This window comes from Cyprinus carpio, chromosome B9 (assembly GCF_018340385.1).
Source record: "Cyprinus carpio isolate SPL01 chromosome B9, ASM1834038v1, whole genome shotgun sequence".
In the NCBI taxonomy this organism is placed as follows: Eukaryota; Metazoa; Chordata; class Actinopteri; order Cypriniformes; family Cyprinidae; genus Cyprinus; species Cyprinus carpio.
In genome coordinates, this window is record NC_056605.1 from 18470221 (window position 1) to 18488915 (window position 18695).

Genomic DNA, 18695 nt, shown 5'->3' on the forward strand with positions numbered 1-18695 from the left:
CCTAAAATAGTTGTGTTTCAAAGAAGAACAAAAGTCTTATGGGTTTTGAACCACATGGGAGTAAGTAAATGATAGAATTTTTTATTTTTGGGTGAACTGTTGCATGTATTGTTACAAAAAGCATGTATTGTTGTAATAGTAGGTAGTAATGGTTGCAAAAACTGTTCTTGTAGATCGGATACCGTGATAAGGCTCGCCAGGAGGCCAGCCGTGGTGGAACGCTGCTCGGCCGTCCTGATATCACCCTGGCCACTGAGGTGTCCAAACTGACCAGTCAGGTAATACCGTTCGCAACTCCACACTAGACATGATGCAGTCCATAGAATTCAATTGTATTTATCCACAAGGAACAGGGCTTTTGTTTGAAGCTGCTGGATATGTATTTTGACAATGATTTCCTTACACCTTCACCATCATGGAAGCTGCATGTCATCATTATGCGGTAGTACTCAAAAATAACTAGTAGATTCAAATGCCTCACAAGTGCTTCTCATGCCCATCAGCATTAATACTGTCATCGTCTATGTGAGCCCTGAATGTCTCTTGTAATCTGTATTATCCTCATCTGCTCACTGTCCTCTCTCTGCGCTGTATTTATTCTTGTCTATCAACCTGATTCTTTCCTTTTTTCTGTAATCCATCTGTTCATTTATAAATTCATTTTCACTGTTCTGTCCCATCTCATCGATGTTACCCTGCCATTTCACTGCACTTTTTAGGTGGAGGAAAAGCCATCCCTCCATGGTGCTGCTTCATTTGACACTCCTCAGATGCGTCACATTAAGAAAATGAGTGCCGTGACTAGTGATGTAAGAAGGGTCCCTGGCCCCTGGGGGCGACATTTGCACTTCTCTGTCTGTCTGATGTCTATGTTCTCTTTCCCTCTGACTCACCTAGTTGTTGAACTCCAGTGGCACTCAATTTGATAAGATCTGATGAAGATTTTTGGGTCCTGTAGACATCCTGTAGACAAGTTTTTTGTTGGTTTTCAGTGTTTTTGCCCATTCAGTTTTACATTTCCACCCATTTCATCGTCTTTTTGTTGCTCATTTTGTCTCTTTTTGTGTTTGTCATGCATTGCCTTGTTGCCAAGCATAGGCTTATAGGCCAGCACTCACAGTTTTGTCATAGTTTTTTTTCTCATTAGTAGCATTTTTTTGTTCACATTTCTTTGTCACTTTATTTGTCTGGCATGCAAACTGTTTTATCTCTTATCTCTCAAATTGTCAGAACTGGTGTCCAGTTTTTCTGTTGCATTTCTTTGACATGCTGTTTTGTATTGTATTTGTATTGAGGAGTGTGCAGAATCAATATAAGCAACTCTATTATTCATTTGTTATATTATGTACAGAATTAAATAAATGCTAAATCATTCATGTCATTGCTACTGTAGGTTTAAGAGACCAGAAACGCACTTACCACAGTGGAAGATTGATTTATTTTGTAGAGTATTGAAAGTGATCATTTGGTCTACACACTCCTCATGTTAATCTCTTTGCTTGATGTCACAAATTTGATTCCTCCACAGATCTGGAGTTTTTCAGAATCTCTGGGATAAGATTCAACCTTTTTACCACCTTTCCTTCAGTTAAAGCTGAATTGTGTCGTTTTTCTAAGTAGTTCATTTTTAAGCGATGGTTTACCCAAAAAATTCATTTACCCACCATCATTTTCATAAAACTTCCATCCATAAGACTTTTGTTTATATTCGAAAACTATATATATATATATATATATATATATATATATATATATATATATATAAAAAACACAATAATATATATAATAACACAATATATATATATATATATATATATATATATATATATATTTGTGTTAGTTTGGGGCATGATTTTCTGTTGTGCACCCACCCACTCCTACGTAGGACCACAAAGTACACAGTCTTGTAACTTTGTCCATTTTTTCAAATTCAATTTTTTTTTATTCAAATTCATGTTGTGCAGTAACTTTTTTTTTTTTTTTAATCCCTATGGGAAAACAAAATGTGAAAAATACTTCCCAGAAGCAAGGCTGCTGATGAAAATGGACGGGCACTATTGCACTCTGTTGGTTCAGTGATGCTAGTGACAGAAATCACACACTTCAGCTTTAATACCACAAATAGTATATGTTGATATGATGCTTTTGAATGCTCTGATTTATGTTGGTCTTCCAATTTGTGCCTAGTACAGTGTGAACATGATCTGAATCATACTGTATTAGAGCCAACTGAAACCCTATTGTAATGAGACTCTTTTCAGTGTCACCCTCTTTCCACTGATGACTGCATGGGACGATTAATTTGATAATCATGTGTCTGTGCTTTTGCAAGCATTTTGGCTCCAAGATAAAAATGTGGATGGAGATAATACAACACTACCAGCAACTAACAATGTCACTGTCCTCTCTCAAAACTGAAGTACAAGGAGAAGTTTGACAAGGAGATGAAAGGAAAGAGACCACAGTATGATTTGAAGAACAGCAAGATTTATCAGACTATGAAGGACGCCAATGATCTTGCAAGCGAGGTGATTATATATATATTTTTTAATTTAATGGACAGTATTTTACCAGTCACATATCACGTTGAGAGTGTTTCATATCATTTTTACATTTATCTATCATGCAGGTAAAGTACAAAGGGGACCTGAAGAAGATTCACAAACCTGTTACGGACATGGCGGAGTCTCTGTCCATGCAGCACGGCCTGAGCACTAGCAAGCTGGCCAGTGATGTAAGAGCTCTACAGCCGGCTTCATTTCCCTCTCATCAAAACTGCTTTATCTCACACTCTGTAACAGTGAAATATCACATCTTCATGTAATACCACAAGATCCATCTTTCATCCTTATAGAAAGCTCCCATTTGAAACTATTTACTCATTCCAGGCTATCATTTGGTAGTGACCCTAATCATCCAATTTTAAACATACTACTACTAGCATTCGATTTTAACTATCTCCATTTTTGCTCGCACGTGACCCTAGAGCTATTCTTTTTTTTTCTTCTTCTTCTTCTTCTTATTTTTTTAATTAACACGCCTAGTGCTTATAAGCGCTCTAACATCACATTTTTCCCATTTTTCCTTTAACAACATTCCCTGCTAAATCTTAATTAACTTTTCCCTGGATGCCTTTTTTTCTATCTACATTTTTGATTTCCGTTATAATGCGTGCATATAAACTAGAAAAGGAAAGCTTACCGAAGCAGACCTTGAATGTTTGCTTGACAGTTTTATATGAACATTTAAAACAATCTGAAAAGGCTATTGTTAGGGATAACTTTAAAATAAGGTTATTTAGGCCATATGTAGTTTAAAACCTTGGGCTGGTTGAAGTTGTAAGTTACAAGTCTTAGACTGAATACTCCAGTTTACTTACAGTCTGAAAAAAAATATGTAAGGGTTTGATTGAAAATAAGTTTTAAGGATATGTAGACTGAATACTTGAATAGTTCAAAGAGAGATTTGAAGTTTGGATGTTACATATGATTTATATACTTACATAGCTAAAGTGTTCTTCTTGAGCATTATGGGTGCTTGGTAGGCAGTTACTAGACAGTTGTTAGGCCATTCTGGTTGGTTGTTAGGGCTTTGTCAGGTGGTTACAATGAGTCAAAACAGGATGAGTGTCAAGTTTGGTGGAATCAGCTTAAAAACTCTGGAAGGAATTACTTCATGCATTATCAAAGGAAGTCTAAGAGATCTTTTGGGAATTGTATGCCCAGCTATAGGTACAACATACTGTACTTCTGATGGATTAGAAAAGATATAACGCACTAAATAAGGACAGTCTGTTGGTCAGTGCTGGTGTATGTAGTTTGAATGCTCTAGGAGAAGCAGGTTAGGTTAGCAATTTTGAAATCAGAATATTTAATATAGAAATATTTGATATTAGAATATTTAACTTTAGATTATTTGAAGTTTACAACATCTTGTTTAATACATTATCAGCATCATTATGTCTATATACGGCCTCCTTCATGTTTTATGAACATGACAGCCGTTCTTCTTTTCTTTTCTTTTTTTTTGTCCCCACTTTTTCATTTTTTTGGTCATTTTTGGCCTTTTTAACATGGGAGAGAGGAAGCACTGGATTTCCATTCTGTTTTATTGAGCTGCTTTATTGGCCGTTCCTCTTTAGTACCAGTACAAGAAGAAGTTTGAGGAGGGTAGGGGTCACTACCATATGATACCCGACACACCTGAGCAGCTTCACCACAAAGAGGCCTCAGAGCTGCAGAGTCAAGTAAGTCACATACAGTTCTAGAGCTTTCCGCAGCTGACGTCACCTGCTTCTCTGTGTGTGAAACGAAGACTGATTCTACACATACTGGACCTGTTTATTTCATTTCATCACGCTTGTCAGTCTCTTGCAGCTGTAATAGATTTATTTATCATTTACATTTCATTTGTTTGGGTTAGTTTGTCCTGTAAAACTGCTTTACAAGGACTCATTTGTACATTATGTAAGTACAAAGCTGCAAAAACACATCACTTCATCATTAAAACCCCAGACATTTTATATTGTAAAAACACTATAAACATCCATTGTATTTTAATGAATTTTCCACACTCTTAATCCTATAGTAAATTATATTCTCAGTCTCATTGCTTGGAAACATAATATGGCAGATTAATTGACATCCAAAAAAAAAAAAAAAAAAAAAACCCAGCACAGACTGTACAAAAAGACCCAGTATGCAAACAAAGCTTTGGTGTTTGCTTAACAAGCATTATTTGCTTAACCATTAACTTTTTTTCTATTTGTATGTTCCTCACCTTTGGGCTTTTGTTGAATACAGGTGAAATATAAGGAAAAATATGAGAGGGAAAGAGGCAAAGCCATGCTGGATTTCGAGACTCCTACTTACGTAACTGCTAAGGAGGCTCAACATCTGCAGAGTCAGGTAAATACTGCTGCCCAAGCTTATTGTATTCAGTGCTAAACAAGTATTCTTTGTAACCCAGTGTGAATGAATGAGAAATGCTAAGTGGAATTCAAATACTGTGCTTTTGTGTGGATACAAATATTGTAATGCTGGTAAGTAATTGAAACACCACAATTTCCAACCAGGACCCTTGGATTTATGGTAAGCATTTAGGTGTGTCATGTGTTTATAGTTTTATAGCGGTTTCACTGTAGATATAACACACTGATGGGAGGAAGCAGTTTAAGTTAATGTCAAGATACTCAAAACATTATGGACTGTAAAAATGTCACTGACTGAGGAACCAGTGTGGCAATGGACTATATTTCAGAAGCTTCATGTATCTCTCACTCTTCTATCTTTGCGGTGGATAGAAAGAGTATAAGAAGGACTTTGAGATGACAATGAAAGGAAAGAACCTCTCTGGGTTGGAGGTCACCCCTGCCATGATGCATGTCAGACACGCTACAAAAATTGTTAGCGAGGTAACATGAAGCCCTTATATATTCTTCCTTCCGTCCTGGTAATAATACTATTAATAATACTATAATAATAGACCACATACACGTTATAATCCTTACATGAGTGTCTTTGAAGTTTCCATTACTCCCGAGTAGGTTATGGTTAGTATGCATGAACCATCCTTCTGCTGTAATACACTCTCAGTAATTCCCTTCCCCTTCCAACATCTATGTGTGTGGGTGTGTGTGTGTGTGTGTGTGTGTGTGCGCGCATGTGTGCATGTTTGTTTTCACAAGGTTCCCACTATAATGGAAAACCTGGAGATATTAGCAAATTTAATTCCAGGCCAGGATTTCCAGGTTTTCAGAAATTGTGATTCCAGGCAAGGAAATTAACAAATTTCTAAAAAGTCACGGACATGTCAAGTCATGGACATGAAAAGTCAAGGTATGCTCAGCTCGTAATGCATAATTGTCACTGGAGTAATCACTTTAAACAATTTTTTAATAATTTCTCATGACTGACTAGAAATGTCATTAAAATTCATTGATCAAAAGGTGTGGGAACCCTGTTATCAATGTTTGTAATTTTTTATGATCATATATCTTGAATATATCTCTTAATATCTCTTTTTTTAGCCTACATTAAATCTATTTTATTTTAAAATAGATCTTGTTTACTCTGAGCATGTGCATGAAATAACATTTTATTTTATTATTCTTTTATATTTAATTTTATTTTAACCTCTTTAGATCTTGATTTGGCTTCAAAGTCATATGAATGCTGCTACGAAAAGAATGTACATGTTAAAGAGTCTCAGACAATGTTTTTTGCCAATATTCTTGCCTGTTAGATTTCTGATAAACATGGTTTATGTCTACATCAGGTTGCTTTTCAAACTCAGCAATGCCTTTGCTCTGTGTAGATTATACTCAGTTACTTTAATGGTGTCTGGACAACATGCACCTTGATTATATTCTGGATGTGAAGCTTTATCTCAAACCCTGAGCAAATGCTTGGTGACGTTGAAAGAAATGTCAGTGAGTGCAGTACTGTGTTTATGTCTGTGTGTGCTATGTGTCTGCAGTCTTTCTGTTCTTCTCCGCCTTGTAGAAAGAGTACAGGAGGGATCTAGAGGAAGGGGTGAAGGGTAAAGGGCTTACAGTGCTGGAGGAAACTCCTGAGTTACTGAGAGCAAAGAATGCTACTCAGATCCTGTGTGAGGTAGGATGGCTAAAGCTCAGCTGAATTATCTTACCTGCGGTCCTCTGCCACAACAGCACTTCATCCTCAACACACTAATCAGGCAGAAAGTAGTCCATTTGCCTCTTGCTAATGAGAAAATTAATCTAGCTTATGGAGTTTCCCTTTGGTTTGCCATCTAACCAGGTTTGGTTAAGCACAAAGAACTCCCACTAAATGTCAATTTGTCTTTCAGCTCTAAATGACCTCCCTTTTTTTTTTTTTTTACCTCTGATGTTAATATCCTCTTATTCTTTGCCGTTTTTATGCTGCTTTTTATTGTGTTTGTAGCCCACAGGAATGATTCTTGGTGTGAATGTAAATATCACTGATAAACACTAAAATATGCACATGGTCACATGAGTATGATAATGTCTGCCCAATTCCTGCAGAGAGAGTACAAGAAATCATTGGAGCAAGAGATCAAAGGAAAAGGCATGTTGGCTTTGGCTAATGACACTCCAGACTTCTTGAGGGCAAAGAATGACAGAAATCCTCAGTCAGGTACACAAATGGTCTTCAACCCATCTTTTAAATGTTTCCCTGAGTTGTGAGTTCTGATTCCTTCAACTATCAGCATCAACATTTCAACATTAATTGATACATGGATTTGTTTTCCAGGCCAAGTACAAGCAGAGTGCTGAGCATGACAGAGCCACATACACCACAGTCATTGACACCCCTGACATCCTCCACGCTCAGCAGATCAGGAACATTGTGAGCCAGGTATGAGGGTTGCTTCTTGGAGAAGCTACTTTTTTTCTTTTTTTTTTGGAAAATTTGAACGTTTTGATGTTTATTGCATGTGTGTTGGTAGAAAATGACAAATTCAGACAAATCAGGGATTCACATAGTAGACACCTTTTAGTAACAGTTCATATATTTTTTTCAGCTTGACATCTTCAGGTTGACAATGAACGGTTTTTGAAGGTTATCATCATTATATTCTAAAAATAAACTATTTCTTGAAAAATTAGCTGTTTTAGGCTGTTTTGTACCTTATAAATGGAAAGTGATAAGTCCTAAAGCTATTATCCAGTGCCTCTGTTTTATAACAGATATTGATTATTTAAGTGTAATCTCATGAACGGCTCAACTTTGCCAATTCTGTCAATGCAGTATTGTCAATTTTGTATTTGATCCTCTAGAAAAAGTACAAGGAGGAGGCTGAAAAGACCATGTCACACTATGTATCTGTGTGGGACACTCCTGAGATGCAAAGAGTGCGTGAGAACCAGAGGAACTTCAGCACTGTAAGTGTTTCTTCAAGGGTTTAAGCCGGTTCATATTATGTTCCTGTTTTATTCATCTTAGCTTAAATGTGATATTTGTACCCTTTGTTGTCTTTGGTCCCTGTGTTTCCTGTTTGTCTATGAGAAATATAAATGAGAGGAAGATGTGAAAAGAGTAGCCATACATTTCTTATGCTGGCTTAGTTACAGTAGTTGTCTATATCGCAATTCTGTCTAGATGATTTTGAACATTTTTGGTTGCACTGTTTTCTCTTGCTGCATTTTTGTGTCATTTTGACTGCCTTTGTGCTCTTTTCTTTTTAGCTTCAGTACAAGATTGACCTTAAAAACAGTAAGGGCAAAGTTTCAGCATTAAAGGACACCCCTGAAATGCTTTGTGTTAAAGAAAATACAAAGAATTTCAGCTCGGTACCTAATGCCCAATGAGTATAATTTTTTTCCTACATTCTAACCACAAACTTTTTTATTTATTTTTTTTTTTTTTTCTGTTTCCATTTCTTGCTTTACACCACCTTTTTCTTTTTTTCTGTACTGCAACCACAAGTTAACATTTCTTGTTAACTCTTTTTATATCATGTAAATATTGATATCCTAAACAGACCTAAGTCTAATATAGTCATTAAGACCTTAGTCTAATATAGTCATTAACTTGTAGTCATAAACTAGCAAAGCCACTAACGGTAATCATCAAATGTGATGCTGTTGACCTCTCTTCATCCTAAACAATATCTCTAACCATTTTACAACCTTACTATTTACATATTTTACATCTTACTTCTGTTTCTGGTTTGTATTTGTCTTCAATGATCTGTGTTTGAATTGTTTTTGTTTCTTTGTTTGTCCTTTTCTCCCATGTTTAGTCTGTTTTTATGTTGCAAGGACACATTCTGAAGTGTCCCCAGACAAAACAAATGATAACTACTTATCCCAAGGGATAACAAAAACAAATGTTAATGCCTCCTTATGCTTGTACAATCCAAAGATCCAATACAAGGAGGAGCTTGGTCAAGGAACAGCCATATCTGAAACCCTTGAGATGGAGAGGGTTAAACACAATCAGGAGGCTATTAGCACGGTACACTTCGGTGTGCCTCCATCATTCACCCTGATTCCTGTTGGAGTGCCCCATAAATGCTGATTTTAATCAAAATTCCGTCAGCATCCAAAGAAATTTAATATCAAACACAAACATTCATTTTAATATATACCATCTAATATCAAGCTATAATTTAAAATTTCACTGAGTTGAAATGAATAGGCACTTCCTTTCATCATTTTAAATAACATTAAATAACACGGCCCATACATTTATCCATCTTCATTTGACACTGGTCTCAAGACTTGACTAGTGTTGCATTGTTTAAAATTCTCAACATATCTTTTTTTCTTAATCTTCTGCATATGTGTCGATGCTCTGTCTTTATCACTTATTTTATCTTTTGTCAGCTGTTCTGAAATGTGTATTAGATTAAATAAAGGAATTCACTAAGTCAAGGGCAAGGCATATGTAGCCGACCTTCCTGAGGTGAAGCGTGTACAGGAAACTCTAAAGAACATCAGCTCGGTAGTGTTTTTCTCTTTGAAGAAGACGCCTTGTTTAGAGAAATTTATTCTCTCATTCTTTAATATTCTTTAAAGTCTCATTTCACCCTTCTTCAGTTTTTTAACGATAAACATGGCTAAATAACCCAAACGTCCCCCTCCACTGTTATATTTTATGTTCATACACTAATGTTTAAAAGTTATTGGCTTCCATTATATATTTACCAAGACTGCATTTGTTTGCATTTGTGAAAAATACAGTAAAACCAGTAATATTATGAAATATAATTACAACAGAAAATAACTGTTTTCTATTGTAATATATTTTTCACAGTTGTTTTAATGAATAAAAAGTTCAAAGGAACTTTGAACTTGAAATTTTTTGTAACATTATAAATGCCTTTGCTGAACAATTTAATGCATTCTTGCTGAATTAAAAAATTTGCCAGACCCTAAATTTTTGAACAGTAGTGTTCATATCTCATACCATTTTTTTTAACACCTAAATATTTGAAGATTATTGACATTTTTACCTTTTTGCCCCATTGCCTCTACATGCTTAAAGATCCCATACAAAGATCCCAGGAAGATTTGGGAGTAGGAACAGCTGTTTCAGAAACACCGAGATGGAGAGAGTTAAACGCAATCAGCAAAATATTAGCACGGTACACTGCGGTGTGACCCTCCATCCAACCCATAAAACATTCCCTGTTCTTCGTCTCTCCATCATCTAAGAAAACCTTTTAGCATCCATCTGTTTATACTAGTCCCTCTAGTGACCCTAGGAATAAATCACTGCATCAAATCCATCATTCATAACAATATGTATAACTCTCATCTAGCTCATGTGACAAAGTCCTGTCATTCATTACCCTTTTAAAACCTCAGTAATACTTGGTATTTATTTAGATGTAGGCTAATAATTAGCAACTGATTCTTTCATGTAATAATTAGGTACCAAACCATAAATTTCAATTATTGTTTTTTATTTATTTATTTTACAAAACTATGCAGTTTATCAACAACATTATAGATTGCTTAAACACAATTGCTTTGCTCCAAAACCTAACAAGCTGCCTATGCTGGAAGCATTTTGAAGCATCATAAGCACGCTCCTGGCCCGAAAGCTGTTTTAGCACCTTCATGTAATTTTATGCTATTTGTGTAGTGCTTCCTATGTAAAGATGTACAAATACTCCACTTTTGGGCACTTATGATGCAATTTTAGAAGGCAGCTGCCTGGAGGCAACTAAGGGTTTGGAACAGAGCTAATATTGTTGTGTATGTCATCTTTGTTTTGTGTGTGCTCTAGATGTTTTGGTTCATGTTTGTGTTGTTTATTTGATATGTCGAAATTAATTCTTGGGTAGATAAAATACAAGGATTCAATGGGACAAGGCACAGCCATACCAGACCTCCCCGAGATGAAGCGGGTCAAAGAGAATCAGAAGCACATCAGCTCGGTAGTGGAAGCTCCACAAGGGTTTACTTGAGAGTGGCTCTGATCCCATTAACGCGTTCAGTATACTTCTTCATTTCCAACTTATACAGTCCCATCATTGATGCAAAACAATTGAAGCGTGTGAAATGTAATGCTTAAACCCCATTTTCATCTAATGTAATTGACCACATCATATTCCACCCTTTCTGCTGTGAGCTCAAATTTATTGGATTATTCAACTCCAGACATTGTTGCTAATCCAACACCAGATGAGCTCTTGTATCCCACATTTGCCGTATTCCCTTCCCCTTTTAAATCTGGGATATAAGCTCATTGTGTGTTGTGTGTGATGTTTGATGTGACTGCTTTCCAAAACTCTTGCGTCTGTCATGGTGTTTAGTGTCTGACTGGTCTCTGGTGGGCGCTGTTCTTTTCTACTCTAGGTTTTGTATAAGGACCTGTCTGCGAAGGGAACGCCTGTGGTGTTCACTCCAGAGATGGAGCGGGTCAAACGGAACCAATTGCAGATTAGCGCGGTACTCACAGCCACAGGATATTAGTGTGTGTTTGTGTGTCATGTGTACATGTAACCGCTCTAATACCTTCATTTCATGTAGGAGGCTAATAATATTAACTATACTCTTCCATATTCTGAATTTAATGCTGTAACTGATCATCATCACTACAAACCTTCATCTCAGGACCCGTCTACTTTTAATCCAGCCCTCTGAAGACCCTTCTAATTCATCTGTCTGAAATCACAATAACACCCAGGGTGTTCATGTCATTTGTCTGTCAAATGTCCTGATTTCCTGGTGTGTCTTCCACAGGGTCTTGATACAAAATCATATTCCAGAATGATTTGGTTTCTGATATATGTATGTTCTGTGTTGTCTCGTGTCCAGGTTCTGTACTCGGACAGCTTCCGTAAGCAGGTGCAGGGCAAGGCCGCCTTTGTGCTGGACACCCCTGAGATGAGACGTGTTAAAGAAACCCAGCGTATCATTTCTGGAGTAATATGGCTTTTTAATCCATACCTTTCTCAATATGTTGCAATGACCTGATTTTTCTATAGTATATTTCATTTAATGTCCACTTTAAACCAATGTTTGCTGTAACAGTTTCTGTGTGTCTCCTGCCTCATGTATTGCTGTCTGTGGGTCTTCTCAGGTCAGATACCACCAGGACTTTGAGAAGAGTAAGGGCAGCTTCACCCCCACCATCTCTGACCCCGTCACTGAGCGCGTGAAGAGGAACACCCAGGACTTCAGTGACATCAGCTACCGTGGGATCCAGAGACGTGTGGTGGAGATGGAGAGGAGACGTGCAGAGGAGCACGATCAGGAGACCACCACCGGTCAGCTGACATGTGCTGTGTTCTGTACACACTAAACACACTTGAGTTTAGAAACAGAATTCTCTTCCTATAAATATAGAAAAACATGCCGCTTACAATATGTAAAGAATTATATACACAGGAACATAATGAGACATTCACTAAACTAGGTTTCCTTTTTCTCAAAGATCTGCGTGTGTGGCGCACAAACCCCGGCTCTGTCTTTGACTATGACCCTGCCGAGGACAACATCCAGTCCAGAAGTCTTCACATGATGTCAGGTAGGACACTCCTCTGCTGTCACTGGACTTAAGGCCCCGATACACTTCAAGCGAAATCGAAGAATGAACTGATGTCATTTCGAACAAAATCAGGCCAAAATGTTTGTTTTGTGTTTTGGAAGTTTGAAACAGCTTGCCAAAGTGAACTTTCCGTAAAAGTTCGTACCGACTGCAAAACACCTTCATACCACCATTGGTCCATGACAATAAAGTCATAGGAAGTGTGCACTGAGGCTCCGCCTTCTTTCCTACGTAACTTTTCTCTGGGTTCACTTTGTCCTTGGAGGTGAGATGTCTGTGGGTAAAAAAACAGTGGAGAGTCGCTTTATAGTAGCAAATAAAGTTGTGCTTCTGAGACACTGACACTGGTTTTTTATATTTAATATTGCTGATTAATATATTGAATAAAGTGCCATTTAAATACATGTGACGTGACATCATGGGAGTGCTAATTTGCAGAGCTTGTGCAAACATACCCATGTTGCTGTGATCAAAGTGCTTTTTATATAAAAAAAAGTGCTTGCTGTTTTCTTCATTTTTGTTGTGTTTATTTTGTTGAGGAAAGCACAAAGCACATATTTACATATTCATTGCACATGTATTTCAAACTTCGTTTTACCCCTAAATGAAGAATGAAAATGAATTTTGTTTTGAGTATATCGGGGCCTTTAGGCCTTATTTGAACAGCTCTCGGGAATACTTGGTTGTGATTGGGCAGTTGTGACATCCTCCACTCACCTGCACTTGTTAATGACCACCAAACTGTATAATGACCTGTTGATTGTACACCCTATACTATACTGTGGATATATATGCATCTGCCACCTTCCTTGATTGAGGACAGTCTGTCAAAGAGGAGGTAATGCTGACATGATTGTCCCATTGTTCAGTCCAAGCCCAGCGTCGCAGTAAGGAGCACTCCCGCTCCACCAGCGCAATGAGTGGTGTGGGCGATGAGAAGTCAGAGGTGTCTGAGAACGTGGACCACCACGCATCCCTCTACAGCAATGGCTTCATTATATCCGAAAAATAAATTTTATTTAAAATCTTTATATAAATGAATTATCAATAAATTAAATTTTACAATTAATCTTTTTGTAAATGATTCATCCATGTGTTTAATTTTGAAAACTTTTTTTGACATTTTTCATCAAAATGTCATGACTGGATCTTATAGTGAAACGCTAGACGTCTCTCTCTGGTGACGTATGCCAGACTTCTCCAAACATTAGGTCCACTTACACTCCATCCCTTTCTTGCAATCGACTGCAAGCTTGCATTCATTATTGAGTGAAATGCCCACATGCCAAAATTCAGTTAACAACCGGTTGGTAGAACCAAGTCTACATTCCATTTTTCTTTCTTTCTCAGTAATTCATTTAAAATTTAGCTGTATGTCACAATATGGAAGAAAAGAATCTTTCGCTACTTAAATTTTATCAGTTACATTACATTTCTTCAGTTACATTAAAGATGGACAAATCTTTAATGTAACTGCTGTTCAAAAGTTTGGGGTCAGTAAGACTTGTAATGTTGTTTAAAGAAGTCTCTTATGCTCATCAAGGCTGCATTTATTTGATCAAAAATACAGAAAAGAAACTGTAATCTTGCAAAATGTTATTACAATATAAAGAGGCCAAGCTGAATTTCCATCAGCCATTACTCCTTTAAAAAAAACATAAAAAATTGTTCTGATCCCAAACTTTTGAACTATAGTGTGTGTGTATATATAATTGAATTCTATATATATATGAATTCAAGGGAAATTTAAATCCGGGTCTCCCATGATACTAAAATTGGGCCGATAAAACCAACAAATGTGGACATCAAAATTCAGTTGTATTTTTTATAATAAATATATAAAAAAGAAAAAATGTAAATCAATAATTATATAAGTAAGGCTCTACAATATTACCAAAAACAAAAATTTAAAAAATGGAAATTAATATGCTAAAGATTTAAATTGCTGTGTTCTTAAATTGTTAGTGTTTTTAAAGATTTACTGAGTTGAGTGAATAATGGCAAAGGGTTTTAATTGAAACCCACAATAATATTTAAAATATTAGTAAACTTAATATTATAAATAATATAAAATCATCATTTACTGGGTACTTTTAATTGAGAGGTGGCTGTCCTGAACCCTAACCCCTAAATTTCAACTTATGAAAATGATATTAAAATAATTTTATTGTATTTTTTTTTCAATTGTTGTTTTTAAAAGTATCTTTCTGAGTCTGATTCTTTTAATATAAAGTAAAGTATATATATATATATATATATATATATACTATATATATACTTATATAGATTTTTTTTTCTCTTTGTAAATCATGAAACTTTATGTAAAAAATGTCCCACATTTTTCATGTCACTACAGAAACAGTGTATGTTTTATTCCATTGGCCGAGACTGATTTTAACTAAATCCATAAATGTATGATCAGGAAATATAACTGTGTCCCCCTCTCTCATGGCTATAAGCTGTGAGTAGATAGGTCTCATAATTTTGAGGTAAATGTGTTCAAAATCTGAAAAATCTGTGTGTAACTCTAAGGAATGTCACTACCGAACACCTTTTTTCTGCAATTAAGCAAATTTTTTTGGGAGCTATTCCATAAAATTTAGTTTTTATGTATACCACTGTTCAGAACTGTGCTAGCTAACCATGTGCTGATTAGCATCTTTGAGCTAGGTTCAACAGTATCAAAAATTGTCACAACTGAAACAGTCACTACTGAAACATTTGGTGGAGTATCGGTAGTGACATCTTTGTTTTTTTTGTGTGTGTGTGTGGGGGGGGTGACATAACGTTGATTTATATTGAACATATTGGCATACATATACATTAAACCAGTTTCAGTGTAGGATTAACTTCCTGTTTTCACCCAATTACCACTGGATGAAATTGCCATCAAAACTGAATTTAAAAATAATGTGAAAGTGAAAGTGAAAGTCGTGACATTTGTCAAGTATGGTGACCCATACTCGAAATTGGTGCTCTGCATTTAACCCATCCAAGTGCACACACACAGCAGTGAGAAGTGAACACACCAACACACACCCGGGGGCAGCTATATTCCATAGCAACTGGGGGTTCAGTGCCTTGCTCAAGCGCACTTCAGCCATGGGTATTAAGGGTGGAAGAGAGCGCTGTTCATTCACTCCCTCCCACCTACAACTCCTGCCAGCACCGAGACTCGAACCTGCGACCTTTTGGTTACAAGTCCAAATGTTACACCATCTTGATCAAGTCTTGATCAAATTTTGATATATATATATATATATATATATATATATATATATATATAAATATAATCACCTCCATAACAGCTTGTGTCTCAAATGCTGTTATACACATCTCAAACTTAAGTGTACACTATGCTACAGGATTTCATTCTGTAGTAACGGCTGAGGCTTTAAAATGTATTGTAATACTGTTGATCTGGCCTACCATCACTCTATTACTAATAATGATTAAAATCTACTTGTAGAAAGTTAAAAAAGTCCAAAATCTGAACGCTAACAAGTGACATAGAAATATATACAATTACACCTGTGCTGTTGTGCCATGTAGGTTACACACAGACCAAGACAACTGAGGTTCAGCAGAGATCCTCCTCTGTGGCAACACAACAGACCACTGTTTCTTCTGTCCCCTCACATCCCTCAACCACTGGAGTAAGTACTGAGAGATCACTGCCAGTTTCACTGTCATGGTAGAATAATGCTAATATCGTATGTGTATGCATATACCCTACATATTCACTGTGTATTTGATGGTGAAGTTGGTCGTTTAATATTGTCCCTTTTCTCTTCAACAGAAAACTGTCCGTGCCATGTATGACTACCCTGCTGCAGACAATGATGAAGTGTCCTTCAAGGACGGTGATGTAATTGTGAACGTGCAGTCTATCGATGAGGGCTGGATGTATGGCACTGTGCAGCGTACTGGGAAGACCGGTATGCTCCCTGCCAACTATGTGGAAGCCATCTAAATACAACTACTGCGCTCTCAAACTCCCTGTGGATGACGGAGTTTGATATCCACTCAGAACAAGCTATTTTATGTTTACTATTGTTAGTCAAGTAGTTCCGCTACTGTTTGTCCTCATTACTGTTGGGAAATTTATTTTGTGCCCATGTCACAAAGTCTTTTGTGGTTGTGGCATGAGAAACTGACAAACTATACATACCTATTTAAGTCACAGACAATTGTATTTATCTTTGTTGTTCTATTCTAACAGTTAAGTAACTGGAGCCCATTATTTTTGTATATTGCAATCACACTACAGTCAAAGAAGGCCATCCTGAAAGTTTTAAAGTTGAAACATTTGCACAACGAGAGATGGGCTCACGGTTCACTTTATACATGAAAAAGGAAAATCCGAAATTCAGTGTTTTATAAAAACCGAACATCGGCACTAAGGTTGCCATATGAAAAGGAAAAAAATAAACATGAATACGTTGAGGACAGGCCATCACTTCCTCTAAAGTGAAAATGCATTGATGTTAAAAACAAGCCTCCTCCCTCCCTTGCTGAAGGCTGGCCACTATTTGTGTTTTGTTTCTTTGATTCTGTAGGTGTGGGGTTAGAGGAAGATGTATACCTTGAATCAGTAGCTAATAAAGCACACCACGCTTCTGCAATCAATCTGTTTCCTGTCATGGATCTTGTTCTTTTTTCTATTTTTTTTTAAACTGATCAACAACAAAAGGTTGAAATTCCTTTTGAACTTTAAAAAATCTTAAAGTGACAGTTCACTAAAAAAAAAATTGTTACTTAACCTCATGTCATTCAAAACTTTCAAAAATCAATTTTGTCTGTCTATTAAAATTCCCTTGACCAAAATTTTTACGCTTTGGAAATTACAAAAAAAAAGCAACACAAATTAACAAGAAACAAAAAACAAACACACTTTTAATTTAACATATCATATATTAAATGATCTATGTGCATTGATTGATGGTTAAAAAAAAAAACGTAATTAAATGTTTATCACATTAAGCAATCACGTCTCTTTAGAAGATTTGTATTAAATGGTTTTTGTTTTTTTGAAGCAAGAAAATTTTGCTTGAGTGGGACAAAAATGAGAAATAAAAAGTATCTTTATATGTTTGAAGATGATCAACATGAAAGCAAGTAAAATACAGAATTTTGTGAAATATCCCTATTATAGTATATAACTCAAGAATATTCCTTTACCATCACATAATGTTCACTTCCAGAGTGTACTGGCTTGATGGTTCACCAGTCAACTAAGGTCCCATTCATTAACTTCACTTGAAGAATTTTTTTTAACCTATTAAGTTTAAACCTAAAAAAAAATGTTTTTAATTCAATCAAATACTAAAAAACAAAAATGTATTAGTATGTCAAACTAATTAAGATGAAAAAAAATAATGTAGAATTGTTAGTTCATGTTAACTAATGCATTTAATGCCAACAAAACCTTAAAACCTTGTGAAGTGGGGCTTCACACCAATAAAATCATTTGTATCTGTAACTAACAAAGGACACCACACTTCTGCAGTCAATCTATTAAAAAAAAAAATCCCTCAAATCATTAAATGAAAAAGAGAAAGAAATTGCCCTCAAATATTGGAAAAGAGAAAGAAATTGTAGTAAAAGTACTTAACTTTATTTTTTTTTAAAAGTTTTCTGGCCTCTCAGCACAACTTTTTCTTCAATCACTCAAACATCCATTGACACTTAAGTGACAAAGACCCAATGGAAATGGCTTTCGCTGATTAACGGTATTCTCTGAAAGAACATAATTAATAAAGTCATCTAATCTAAATTTCAGAAAACTGGATGAGCAGTCCACTGTTGATCTTCAAGTTAAAATTAATCCTTCTGGGGGGTGCAACGTTGTATGTCCCAAAGCTTCACAACTATGATCCGCAGCGTTCTGCATGGGTTAACATCTCCATCATTCCACTCAGATTCAGTTCATGTGCATCAGCGACGTTAGGGTGGGCAGCGACCAAGCTCCTCTGACAGTGGCGTTTCTAAGGGCTTCAATTCATCTGATAAACTCAAAGTCGTTGTCCTCAGCCATCGTTGCTACTATCTGCTTCCCTTCTCGATGATCGCGTCATGTTCGAAAAAAACTGGAAGTCATGATTGTCAGTGTTCAAAAGTGTCGCCGAAGATGGAGTTACAGAAGGAAAAAAATAGCTAACCTTGGAGCCTCCACCTCCTGGTGTTTGC

The 18695-nt window shown here is 36.2% G+C and overlaps 2 protein-coding genes and 1 long non-coding RNA gene across 3 annotated transcripts in view; all 3 read left to right on the forward strand.

The window, feature by feature from the left end:
* LOC122134417 (nebulin-like) overlaps nucleotides 1-7358 on the forward strand; it is a 48025-nt gene extending 40667 nt beyond the window's left edge. Inside the window, 10 exon segments of the mRNA XM_042731293.1 lie at nucleotides 174-278; nucleotides 720-809; nucleotides 2415-2528; nucleotides 2630-2734; nucleotides 4142-4246; nucleotides 4803-4907; nucleotides 5303-5413; nucleotides 6504-6614; nucleotides 7025-7136; nucleotides 7254-7358. Of these exon segments, the coding sequence (XP_042587227.1) occupies nucleotides 174-278; nucleotides 720-809; nucleotides 2415-2528; nucleotides 2630-2734; nucleotides 4142-4246; nucleotides 4803-4907; nucleotides 5303-5413; nucleotides 6504-6614; nucleotides 7025-7136; nucleotides 7254-7276 (981 nt within the window). The 3' untranslated portion in view covers nucleotides 7277-7358.
* Nucleotides 7359-10038: 2680 nt separating this feature from the next.
* LOC122134362 (nebulin-like) lies at nucleotides 10039-13518 on the forward strand. The gene is made up of 7 exons (XM_042730433.1): nucleotides 10039-10092; nucleotides 10798-10890; nucleotides 11312-11404; nucleotides 11774-11881; nucleotides 12039-12225; nucleotides 12393-12485; nucleotides 13376-13518. The coding sequence occupies exons 1-7, from the start codon at nucleotides 10054-10056 to the stop codon at nucleotides 13516-13518; spliced, it is 756 nt and encodes a 251-aa protein (XP_042586367.1). The 5' UTR covers nucleotides 10039-10053.
* A 2532-nt stretch (nucleotides 13519-16050) lies between these two features.
* LOC109096335 lies at nucleotides 16051-17135 on the forward strand. The gene is made up of 2 exons (XR_006155619.1): nucleotides 16051-16162; nucleotides 16306-17135. It is a non-coding gene; the product is annotated as an uncharacterized LOC109096335 (long non-coding RNA).
* Nucleotides 17136-18695: the final 1560 nt, after the last annotated feature.